Raw genomic sequence first — 11,964 nt, forward strand, 5'->3', positions numbered from 1 at the left:
CGGGGAGTAGTCAAACTGGCCCATGAGCAGTTGGAGATGGTACTCTACATTGCGTGTTGCAATCGTACCGAGCGCCAAGACACTTGGGTTTCTCTGCTCTTTGTAAAGAGTCTTGGCTGCTTACTTGTTGCATATGCTTTCGTAGAAGGGTCCTTCATCGGCCGTCCGAGAACAAGCTGATCGGCTTACCGAGTCTTTCCGTATGACGCTCGAGTCAGCTTTTGGTTGTATTTGTTGTGTAGTATCATGCATACCAGAACCCCTGCCAAAATATGTCAGTTTATCAGCTTTAGCCAGTGCCCCACGTGAAAACTTAAGAGGTTTGGGAGTCCTGGAAGTCTTACGTTAAATAGTGTGATTGCGGTTCTCTCATGCTGGGCCAAGACTCTATACCGTCTTGTATCGGGCAATACTGTACGGAGTGATGGTGCTCTTAACATGTTACGAAGCCACCCCTACCATCACCATGTGCATGCAATCAAGAGGCCGATGCCGATGCCAATGCTGCGAGTCTGAAACTGACCTGTGTAATGTGATAAGTGGGTGTGGTTTAAAAAGTGCCTTCCTCTCAAGGCCAGTTGCATCAAAAATCGGAGTTCGTGATGTTCCTCAAAGTCACGATCGCCATTCTTGATTAGTACCCTGCTCTGGTAGGACCTTGGATAACCACGAAGGCTGGCTGCTACCTCAAGAACCCACAGGTGCGGAGAAAAGAGGCGCCGTACCAGTACGATGGCGGCTGTCTACGGATAGGTAAGCGTAGTATGTATTTGGGTAAGGTAGGTACCTAGTTGCGCAATTGCTGGCCTTTCTATTAGTAGTAGGTAGTAAGGTAGGCATTCTAACTGCTTACATGTCAGAGTCGATTGGCAATCTATCATATTGAGACTTAGATAGCCATTCCAATATAGATGATGATACTATGATGAATTATGTAACTCGCTGTAGAGTATTTCACATTCAATGCTTGTGGATAGATAGACTGCGAGGTAGTATTCCGTATTTGGTCATGATTCTACTCCGTACCTAGCGTATAGTAGCTTGTAAAGGCCGATTACTCATGATACTTCCCTCACCTTTCGCTCTCATGAGTTCTCTAGCCTCCTACTATGTATAAATGGTCATTCCCAAATTCCACCATAAGTAAACCTGAAGTACCTATGACAAACTTAAATCTCCACACGAGGCCATTTCTGATATCATCAACAGGAGCATAGCCTGTATGTGCGTGTCATGGGGATTGCCAAGATGAGGTCTAAGAAAAAGATGCATCTAAGAGGTGTCTCGGCATTAATTCTCATCATTCGGTTCTAGGGTATCCTGAAGATCCACTATACCCCTCCGCGGTAAGAAGTCAAGTTCGACGGGAAGAGTTGCCTGTCGATCCTCAGTACCATGGTGCGTTATAGAACCCGATCAATGATGATACCACCCGGCAAATATCACCATAACTACTAACCTAAATCTCATTGAGAATGTGGGTACCGACTTTCTGCTGCCCTCTCATATTATACTCATCAAAATACCGGAGGAAGTAACTTGGATTATAGCATTCAGGAACTGATTATATACCCCTGTTCCTGTGAAGCATCGAGTTTCCAGTGCATAAACTCACCACCCGGACTGAAAGATGGCCCATATCATTTTGCTGAGGAAGTGGTCGTCAAGTGTCTAGTTCATGCATCGACGTGCGGAGCGGAGATTTCACGATGAGGCGTGTATTCGCCAAGTCTTTCCAGACTGCAACATGCAGATATATAGCACCATCAGGAGACGCCAAGTATGTGACTATCAGGTGAGAGGCCTCAAACCAAGTCCCATGTAACAAGGTACGACCAGCCCATTGCGCATCTACCGAACTTGGCGAGGAATTCTTTGCCTGTGACTCCCCTTGCATCTTCGCGATCTCCGAACTTCGTGAGAACAAGCAGCCGTACCGACTTGCCCCGAGGCCCGAGATCGCTTGCATTGACGTCAAGCCAATACCAATATCCATTTGTTTCCATGGGTATCATCTCTTCCTTCTGGCCATCGCCTCTGGGAAGGCAGAGGAGCACCAGCCGCTCTTTGCCGCCACACATCTTCTCTGACCAGTGTTCGCAAACCTTTGAGTATTGGAATCGCACAACCTCACCACTGTCAATAGGTATATGCCGCTGCTTCGGCTCTACACTGGACTCGGCGATGCCCTCTTCAGCAGTAGTCGAGCACATTCCATGGGGCTCGCCATCAATTCCTCCAGTATAGTAGTTTTCCCACGTGACTGGTAGGCCGTCCGCCCTGAATTGATACCGTGATTCGGACGGGAAATGTCTGAGGCCAAAGTTCTCATTTGCGTTGGTGAATTGCAGAGGAGAGAATTTGGGCTCGTAATTTTGCCCACTTACGTGTCCAGCACCCCAGCATGCGTCCAGCAACTTCCAGTCACCGCCGTCGATTCGCACTGCGTTCCAAGCATGTCCGGTTGGATCTGCTCTGGGTGGACGCTCGCCCTTCTTGAGCGGAGTGTATCCAAAGCCCTTCCCGTGACCGGTGACAACCACACACTCTAGGCCAGCTCTGTTGGCGATCGCTTTGTATGTTTCTGCATAACCTGCGCATACCGCTCTACCAGTAAAAATTGTATCTTCAGCCGTCATATGCCTTACATTGTTGCCAAAGAATGCAGCGGTATCATAACTAATGTTGTGATGGAACCAAGTAAAGATCGCTCGCGCTTTGTCCGTGTATGAGGGGAATGGACCACAAAGAACCTGAGCCAGATAACCCACTGGGTCATCCCTCGGCACAGAATCTCGAGGATACTGCGCAGCTACAGCATCTGGATCGCTCCAGTCCCGGCATATTAGGCATCCATATACTGGGGCAGATGGAGTGAGAGCCCGCGTCTCGAACGCTTCAATCTGGGCGACTGAGGGTCGAGAAGAGAGCGGCACTGGCGGCGGCTCATTTCCCGATTGCGACCGGTCTGGGATCGGAGGCCGTGTGGGCAGTGCTGGCTGGGAGTCCTTGGGTTTGTCCTTGTTGGAAAACCCAAGTATCACCGGTGTCTTCGCTTTCGAGTTCACCGGTGTTCTAGGGGGCAACTTTCTGGGTTGCGGCGCCGCTTGCGGTTCAGGTGTAGCATCCGCTTGTGGTTTTGCTGGGCGTGAAGGCAGCCTTGGTGGCAGACCAGGTCGAGCTGCAGATGCAGGCTCAATAGCCCGTGGGGGCTGCGGTGACGGCGGAGCACGACTGGGTTTCCCTGCCTCCCTGACGGCTGCTTCCTTTTCTCTTCTTGATGGGGGGAGTTTGGGGAGACTTGCAGGGTCATAAGCAGGTGGCAGCTTATAACCAGCTCCATCAGAGTTGACACTCGTCACTGATGAAGGAGGCCTGCCCGTAGATAACGAGGATATCGCCGAGTTCTGTGATCTCTCTGATGAGCCAGAGTTCCGCCGCACTGTTAGGCTGGACTGCGTTGACGGTCGCCTTGGTGGTAAAGACGGAGCGGACTGCATAGTTGGGGTCCGACTTGGGAGCGGAGGCGGGGCTCGTTGTTGGACATCATGCTGACCATTCTGCGCTGTTAATTGTGGTGTCGACGCTTTTCGCGTAGGGCGAGGAGGGATCGCCGGATTACTCTGCGATAGCATTGACGTGGTCGAAACAACCGGTACCGTCTGACTTCGGGACTCAATCGCTGGGCGGCTAGGAGGGGGAGGAGGCGGCGGTCGTTTGCGAACCGGTCCGAGACTTTGGCTTGGGGCACCTGTGAAACTCTTTTGTTTGTTGAGAGCAGCAATGCGCTCAGCTAGAGTGTTGAACTGGGGCTCCTCTGTGTCGGCCATTTCGATCCTCTAAGTCAAAAGCAAAGTTTCAAAGTTTTCGTATTCACAATATTTACTGAGACGGGAGGATCAAGGTAGTGTTGAAAGACACGATGGGATAATCTCTCTAGCTGGGAATGCAATTTTAAAGACTCGGGTGGTGTATACAACAAAGATAGTAACGACAGACGTGGAAGATGTCAATTAGGTTTCAATAAATAAGAACGACAGTCAGAGTGAGGATGAGGATGAGGATGGAAGAAATACGACAGACGATGAAACGAATGACTGATGGGTGCCTGGGTTGACCGAAGCGCTGATTCAAGGGGTCCAGAGGGATCGAACATAGCCACACAGCCCTGCAGGTGGACCTCGAGGGCCGCAGTTTAGAGGGCGGGGAAGAATGATAGAGCACCAGGTCCACCAACTATAGTTTCATGATGCTCTTAGAGCCAACGTTCGCTTTGCATTAGACTTGGAGAGCTGTTGGTCATGATTGCACTGACCGTAAAATATACGAGCGTCATAGTACGAGCATAATCCGTACACGAGCGTTAAATTGTTTAACTGGCTGTTGTACTCGTCGATCCACACAACAGTCTGCCCTCCAACCATTTGATAACTTGGCTCTCGGCAATTATGTGCCTAGACCCAGATACTTATGATGATCGTAAGTAATCGAGATATTTCCCCCTTTTCTTGCTCTGCCACGTAATCAAAGGCAAAGAGCGATGAGTTTTCTGCCATATGAGACTAGTCAGCGCAATGTTGTCATGACAATTATATAGAGTACATACAATATCAGCGCTCAATGATCACGCCGTTCTCTCGCATAGTAAGCCCTAGTTAGAAGTGATCTCCGGATATGCAGAGAATTATTGTAGTGGTCAAAACACCGTGCCTCAGAATAGAACGAAGGGGACTCAGTCTAGCTATAAATTACAATATCTAGCAAATAGGTGTTTTCTTGATCAATACCTTTGGTTTTATAAACTCCCATCCTATAACTGATATAGAAACAGAAGATTTCAAAACATAAAACAACCTAGATACTACCTACCTAGGTATGGATGCTAGGCTAACGGCGGGGGCGTTTTTGGGGCAGCGCACTAGCTAGAACCTACCGAAGCAGCTAAGGTAGCTTCCAGTACTGTATCAGACGGCTAGTGCATGCCTGGACGGGAGATCTAAGGCAACGTTAGTCATTAGTTGCACTTAAGAAACCAGGATGTGGTTTTGGAGATGGAGTATTTCATGTGGTGATCATGATAACTTGAGGCTGACAGGAAAATCATATTCATTTCCACCCGGGCTCCAATTATGTATCGTCTTGGTCAGTGTGCCTTTACCGCACACACATAAAGATAAAAACTTGCTGAGGTAGATATATATCTTACTAGTAAATACACTGATTAAATGGCTGAACAGAATCATCATAAAGTTAATGTCTATCAACTTCAGGGATTAACACTTAGTAGGAGTCATACTTTGTGCTCTATGACTGCTGGCTTTCTCAATTAAGTTGCCGAAAAGAATGCATAGCAAGTCTAATGTTGCCACGTGTGTAGGATGAAGTCAGTGAAGATTTAATATAAATATTTAAGCTCTTTAACGTCAGTAGCAAACTTAGCTGTCTCTGTTTGTGACTCATATAGAGTTAGCATCCCCATAGTAGTGACACCTGGCATGAGATATATGTAAGTGTTCAGATGAAGTGTCTGAACACTATCATCCGTGGTAAAGGCAATTTATCATAAGAAAGGATCCAAGGCTGCTAAAAGCAGGATGCTCTACTTTCGTGATTCTGTATGAAACCGTGGGTGCCGTTAATCTGCGCTGTTACACAACACCATTCGACCGGTAAGACAACCTAATTAAGCATTCAGGCACTTTAGGCGTTAAAAAGGTTAAGATATCGCCAAACTTCAACAGCTAACTGCAACGTCTCCACTGCTGGAAGAAACACTATAGACTACCTACGCGAATATACCTAGGAAGACGGTTATCTAGGTATCTTCCAGGTCAATGTTTCAGTGCGGCAAAGCCAAACTCGAGGTGCTGGCAGTCAGCAAGAGCTGCTACAACTACCTCTACTGAAGTAGAGTAAGTTTTTCCACTGAGTTACAGAGCAATGCACACTGGGTCGAAGATCCTAGCTGGTCATCGTTGATCCGCCCCGCACTAGCCGCTATTCACAGCCAACCAACGACCAACAATTCTACTTCAGCTAACGTTAACCCAGAACTTGAGACTTGCGACTAACGTCCCCCACCCAAAGACCGGCCACCCCCACAGACTGGCCACCTCATTCTCAACCCAGCCACCCAATTTGTATATACTTTAAACAGTCATAACTCCATCAATTTAATTCCAATTAATTTCAAACCAACGCCAATCAATTCAGAATGCCTTCTTTTACTGAAAAAGATATGAGCGCCGCACTTCAGATGGTTGCAGACGGTATGTCAGTAAACAAAGCAGCCGAAGCTTGTGGCATCAACCGTTCCACGCTCCAAGGTCGGATTAAAGGAAGCGCAACACCAAGAGAAGCCCAAAAACCTCGCCAAAAGCTCTCTGATACTCAGGAAAAGAGTCTTCGAGACTGGATTGTTATCCAAGCTGATCTAGGATGCCCTGTATCGCATCAGCAAGTCAGAGAGTTCGCCAGCAAGATCGCCGTCCGCAACGGCTTCCCAGAAGGCGTCGGAAAGAACTGGTTACAGGGCTTTTTGGGACGAAATCCTGATATCAGGACATTAAAAGGCAAGAAAATTGACTCTGACCGATATCACGGAGCTTCTTCTGAACTGATAAAGGCATTCTTTATGCTCCTCATGATGCCGGCGATACGCCTAGTCAAGCAGGGGAACAGATACAACGTCGACGAAGTTGGAATGATGGAAGGAATAGGAATGAACGGTCTATTCCTTGGTCATCAGTCGAAGAAGTCAGTACTTATTCGTCAGCCTGGTTCTCGTGCCTGGATTACAATTCTCGAGTGTATCTCAGCAACCGGGAAGGTCCTGAGACCTACAGTCATTTTCAAGGGGAAAACAGTCCAACAACAACATTTCCCTGAGAATTTGGACTTCCTGGAAGACTGGGAATTCGCATGTAGTGATAAGGGCTGGACGAGCAACAAATTGGCGTTGGTTTGGTTAAGAAAAGTCTTTATTCCATCGACGCAGCCCGAGAAGAAGAATGAACCCCGACTTCTTATTCTTGACGGCCACGGAAGTCATGTTACAGAAGATTTCCTCTGGGAATGTTACAATAACAACATATATCTGTTATTTCTTCCTGCTCATGCTTCCCATGTCCTTCAGCCACTGGATGTTGCAGTTTTTGGTCCTCTGAAGAGGGCATATCGTCATCTTCTTTTAGATCTTACTTCTGTCTCTGACGACAGTCATGTCGGCAAGATTACATTTCTATACACTTACGACAAGGCTCGGAGAGAAGCTATCACGAAGTCTAACGCAATTGCCGGCTTCAAAGCCACTGGACTGTGGCCTGTGAACCTGGCGAAGGTCCTGATGAACCCGATGGTCACAGAGACACCTTCTCCCGCTGTCACAGCAAATTCGCCGGCAAAAGAGCAGGATTTGAGTCTCCTGAAGACTCCCCGTTCGTCTGTACAGCTTCGGCAAGCTCTGGGCCAAGTCCCAGCTTCTGCAACGCAAGATCCGACCGTCAGGCTGCTTTTCAGGAAGATTGGCAGTCAATTGGACCGTCATAACTTCGACATTGAGCGACAGAATAGAGAAATAAGTGTTCTACAGCGAGAAAATGAAGAAAATCGACCAAAACGGCGTAAAAAAGTTGTCTATAACCCAAATGCGGAGTTCGCAAAGATTCCAGCAATAAAGAAAGCTCGTGAACAGATGTGGAAAACTTTACAACCAGAAAGAACAGCAAACAAGGTTAAGAAATTAAAACTTGAGGATCTTTGTACTAATTTCCATATAAATATTCACTGACTGAAGTTTTATTTAATATAAAAAATGTGGTGTTGTGATAATTCATTAATTGATCATGATATCGGGTTTTTGGTGTTTTGGCCGAGGTGGCCAGTCTGTGGGGGTGGCCGGTCTTTGGGTGGGGGACGTTACGACCCCAAAGCGGCTCGCGACTAATTTGACTGGGACTTGCTTGGATCTGCTTCTCCTCCATCCTTGCCTCGTTCTTTTGTTCCATTCCCTACTCAACCGAATGCTTCTTATGTTCATACACATCTCCCTATCCCAATCGTCGCTTCAATATCTCTCTCATCTCTTAGGCCCCAGTTTATAGCCTCCTGTTTAGCTCCTGCTGATCGACGCTATCCATTCGAACACATCCTACATCGGCGCATCTGCATGCCCAGCGCATCGCATCGCATTACCCCAGTCGCATCGCGAAATATCCATCCATCCGTCGCATCGTCTGTTGAGACTGAGGTCATTCCACTGAGGGAGGACCTTCTCCTTCTACTCCTCAATCTATCCATCTGCTTCATTGTTCTCTCCTCGCCTTTGAGTCAGCCTAGTTGCCACGCTGCCCCCGCTCGATCATCATGGCTGTGGAGGCCACCGGCAACGAGGCTGCCACCCCACCCAAGCGCAGACTCACCTTTCTCGATCTCCCAGCTGAGACACAGCAGGACATCTTGTCGCATGTTCGTGACTAGACTCACAATGCTGTACCTCGTGCGACATTGCTGACGACCCCATAGTGCTCCCAGTCCGAGTTGATATGTTGCGCTCTTGTATCTCGGCACTTTCATGAGTTGGCGTCCGCGCAGCTCTATCGTAGCTTCAACATCCTCTTTCCCGACGACGATGATGTGAGGTTCGAATCCCCAATCGATGGCCTTGCGGGTGGTCTCGACACCTTCACTACCAGTGAATACAACTACGCGAAGCACCTGAGAGAACTGTCTATGGATACAGTGAGCACTGGTGTGAAAGCCGAGCATGCCTACAAGCCGTATCTGTATAGTGCCAGTTGTGGCAAGTTCCTTAATACTTTGCTCTATCTGACTCTGAGGAAAGCCAAGTCACTCGAATCTTTTAGGTGTGTTCCACAGCAGGCTGTATCTGGTTTCTTCAAAAGTTCTTGGTCGCTAACTTTCTGGCCAGGTGGAACATTCGCGTTGAGTTAAGCAGACCGGTCTTTCGTGAGCTTCACAAGATCAAAACTTTGACAAAATTCCACATTCGCCTCCAAGCCGGGGATACATACTACATCACACCTCCTCCTCTCCCTCTTAGCATTGACACTCTGCCTCCGGCCTCAACTCACTGGCCAGATATTCCCCCTCCTCCGCCTGGGCCTCCCCCAGGAGTGTTTTCAGCCCCACTGGTCGGTGCCATGACATCTCTGCCAGTCATCACCTCACCACCTCCTCTGTTGCCATCGTCCAAGCAATCTTCCAAAGCAAAGGGAAGTAAGCGAGACTCTGTGACACAGGAGCCCCCAACGCTCTCGGGTTTCAAAAAATTGAAAAGTCTTTCCGTTCTCGATATCGACAATCTCGAATTGGTAACGGAGCTCAAGACTTGCGTTCGAAATTCTTCAGCCACACTTACCGAACTGCAACTTTCACTTTCTGATAGTCTGGGCTTACAAGCTAGACGGCCGCCACCTGACTCGGACCCGGACGATTCTGATGTCGAAGATGAGTTTCAAGTGGTTCCCGTTTCCCAGAACACCAGCTTCGACGCGAGCGGCCCTGCAAAGACGTTTCGCTCCCAGGAAGAGCGCAAACTGCAAGAGGGCATACTGGGAAGAATATTTGATGTCGAACCTTTTATTACCAAGAAGCCTGCGCTTATCCAGAGTCCTCGCGAGGTGGCAACCAGTCAAGAGGATGATCAAGAAGCCGGCACTAACGACAATTCAGAAGATCCTCGTGAAGAATTTGTGTCATCTATCCGCAGTGTTTCAACAAGACTTATGTCACATATAAATGGCACTCGTGACTTCTCGGCAGCCCAACAGGATATTTTGGACGTGATTGAAAAGGCAGCAAGAAAATACGTGGATTCATGTGAGCTCCCTTCTCAGTCAAACAACGAACCGTCCGGTAGCACCTCAGCGACACCTAAGAATGATGAGGAGCAACAGAGTAATGAGAGTGATGGATCGAAACCGACGATAACAGAATCAAGTTCGAACCCATTGTCTAAGAATAACGACTCAAACAATGATACATCACCAGACGATATCGAAATTGAGCATCTGGATACCATAGATGAGTTGGAGGTGGATTTGGACGAACAACAGACCAAGGACATTGGGGAAAAGGAAGCTGGAGTCAAAGAATCAGAAACACCCGAGGCAGTTGCTGATCCCTCTGGCTTACCATCGAAGACACCGGATGCTAACTCAGACTCATCAACGACCCTAGGGCTGAACAAAACACACACAAACTTGGATACGCAGCGGGTGAATTATGAGTCCCTACTGTCAAATCTACAGCAGTTGCAGGACGAGAACGATGCTTTCATCCAGAAGATCAAGGCGATCCGTGTGCAGGGTACTGTTGCTGAGTTGGAGCAGTTCAAGGACTCAGTAACACAACTAAGAGAACTAAGTCAGGAAGCTGAACACATCAGAGGCGCGATCAAAACGACACATCTCGAGATCAAACATATTGAGGATCAAGTCTTCGGACAAGCTCAAAACAACGACGGCGAAAAGTCACGACGCTCGATCGACGAATACCTGCGTGACACTCGTGGCATTGCACTAGAAATACTGAGCATTCATCTCATCCCTGTGAAGGCATCCGTTCTGTCTAGAGCTATTGACCTGAAATGCATTAAGAACCTGACCCTGCTTAATGTTGGTAATCAGGGCCCAATCTGGACATTGCTCTCCAAAGAGAACAAGGTCTCACCATTGGCCTTACGGAGTGTCTTTACCGACAATGTTTCGACCGCATTCCTCAACTGCATGTCCCAGCTTGAAGAATTACACGACTTGTTCTTATTGGAGCGAAGCGCTAAGTATAAGCCTGAGAGTTTCGCACCACGAACTACCGTCACCATCGACCAGATCCGTCGGCTCGTCCTCAAGAAGCACATGCACTCACTCAAGAGACTTATGATCAAGGACGAATCAAACAGCAGCACCTGGGATGCGAATCAGAAGGCAATGATACTTATTTGTAACCGTGGTGTGCAGCTTGAGGAGCTGGCACTTAGCATGAATATCCACGCAGTGGTAAGTTGGTATTATCAGAATGCCGATCAGTCACTAACATGAGTATTAGCACGCCTTCATGCAGTATTTCGCTGGACTAGTCAACCTACGTGCTATAAACATTCTTCGATTCAGGAATAACGACACATGTATATGGGTCATGCGGGAGATTCTGAACTTCATCGTGGATAATCTCTCTCACCATCCCGAGCTGAAGCTGGAGTGGATCGCTATGGAGGACGATCGTCTCGACAGGGTCATTCGCCCTACGGACGCAATTGAAGAAGGGGAGAAGAGAAGAGGCAAGGGCAAAGAGAAGGCTACGGTTCATCCACATCACAATAGCAGCAACCTGCCTGTGCTACCATCCTGGGGTTCGGATAGCGAAAGTGAGGAGGACGATGATGATGCCTCGAATTGTGGAAAGAGGCTTCGACTCAAGACCGTTGGAGTCCTGCAGTTTTATGAGGTTTGGGGCGTCAAAATATTTGATAAGGAAATTCGATCTGGTCGACTCTAAGGTGTGGAGACAGCCTCCAAATGTGGAGTTGCTTTTTGGTGACAGGTACTACCAAGGGTGTGATGGCAAGACGGCGCAAACGGTTCAACCTTTGGGTTTTTGGATCAGGGTAAACTGGGTGGGACAAAGACGATGCACAGAGGTGGGGGTTGGTGAATATGGGCCTGCATGTAACTGACGGAGCGTCGCTTGTTGCACTTTGCATCGGGCATCTACAACTAGGTTATTAGTGGTGACTGGGGCATCGTTTAACTAGAAGCGTAATAGCAAATGATTTGTTTCACATGCAAGATAATACATCCCTTGAAACATTCCACTAGATACAAATGCCATCCTTTATATTTATGTGTAGAGTCAGATGTAAGGCAGAATGCAAAAGCGAACCAGCATAAGGGTGTAAAATCTCCAATGAACCCGAAACTGGTGTAAGGAACTGTAGGGTAGCGC

General features: G+C 48.0%; 3 protein-coding genes; 2 read left to right on the top strand and 1 right to left on the bottom strand.

Annotated features, from left to right (window-relative positions):
- Positions 1 to 1,805: 1,805 nt before the first annotated feature.
- FFUJ_04451 (related to protein disulfide-isomerase precursor) lies at positions 1,806 to 3,830 on the bottom strand (the record flags this gene model as incomplete). Its single annotated transcript, XM_023572261.1, has 1 exon — positions 1,806 to 3,830. One exon carries the CDS (start codon positions 3,828 to 3,830, stop codon positions 1,806 to 1,808), a length of 2,025 nt encoding a protein of 674 aa, XP_023426418.1.
- Positions 3,831 to 6,214: 2,384 nt separating this feature from the next.
- On the top strand, positions 6,215 to 7,789 carry FFUJ_14432 (related to transposase; the record flags this gene model as incomplete). The annotated part of the gene is made up of 1 exon (XM_023572262.1): positions 6,215 to 7,789. One exon carries the CDS (start codon positions 6,215 to 6,217, stop codon positions 7,787 to 7,789), a length of 1,575 nt encoding a protein of 524 aa, XP_023427173.1.
- A 575-nt stretch (positions 7,790 to 8,364) lies between these two features.
- Positions 8,365 to 11,517, top strand: FFUJ_04450 (uncharacterized protein; the record flags this gene model as incomplete). XM_023572264.1 has 4 exons in its annotated part: positions 8,365 to 8,466; positions 8,524 to 8,864; positions 8,930 to 11,018; positions 11,068 to 11,517. 4 exons carry the CDS (start codon positions 8,365 to 8,367, stop codon positions 11,515 to 11,517), a joined length of 2,982 nt encoding a protein of 993 aa, XP_023426419.1.
- Between the last annotated feature and the right edge of the window lie 447 nt (positions 11,518 to 11,964).

The sequence above is a fragment of the Fusarium fujikuroi genome, chromosome FFUJ_chr02 (genome assembly GCF_900079805.1).
Source record: "Fusarium fujikuroi IMI 58289 draft genome, chromosome FFUJ_chr02".
Taxonomy (NCBI): domain Eukaryota; kingdom Fungi; phylum Ascomycota; class Sordariomycetes; order Hypocreales; family Nectriaceae; genus Fusarium; species Fusarium fujikuroi.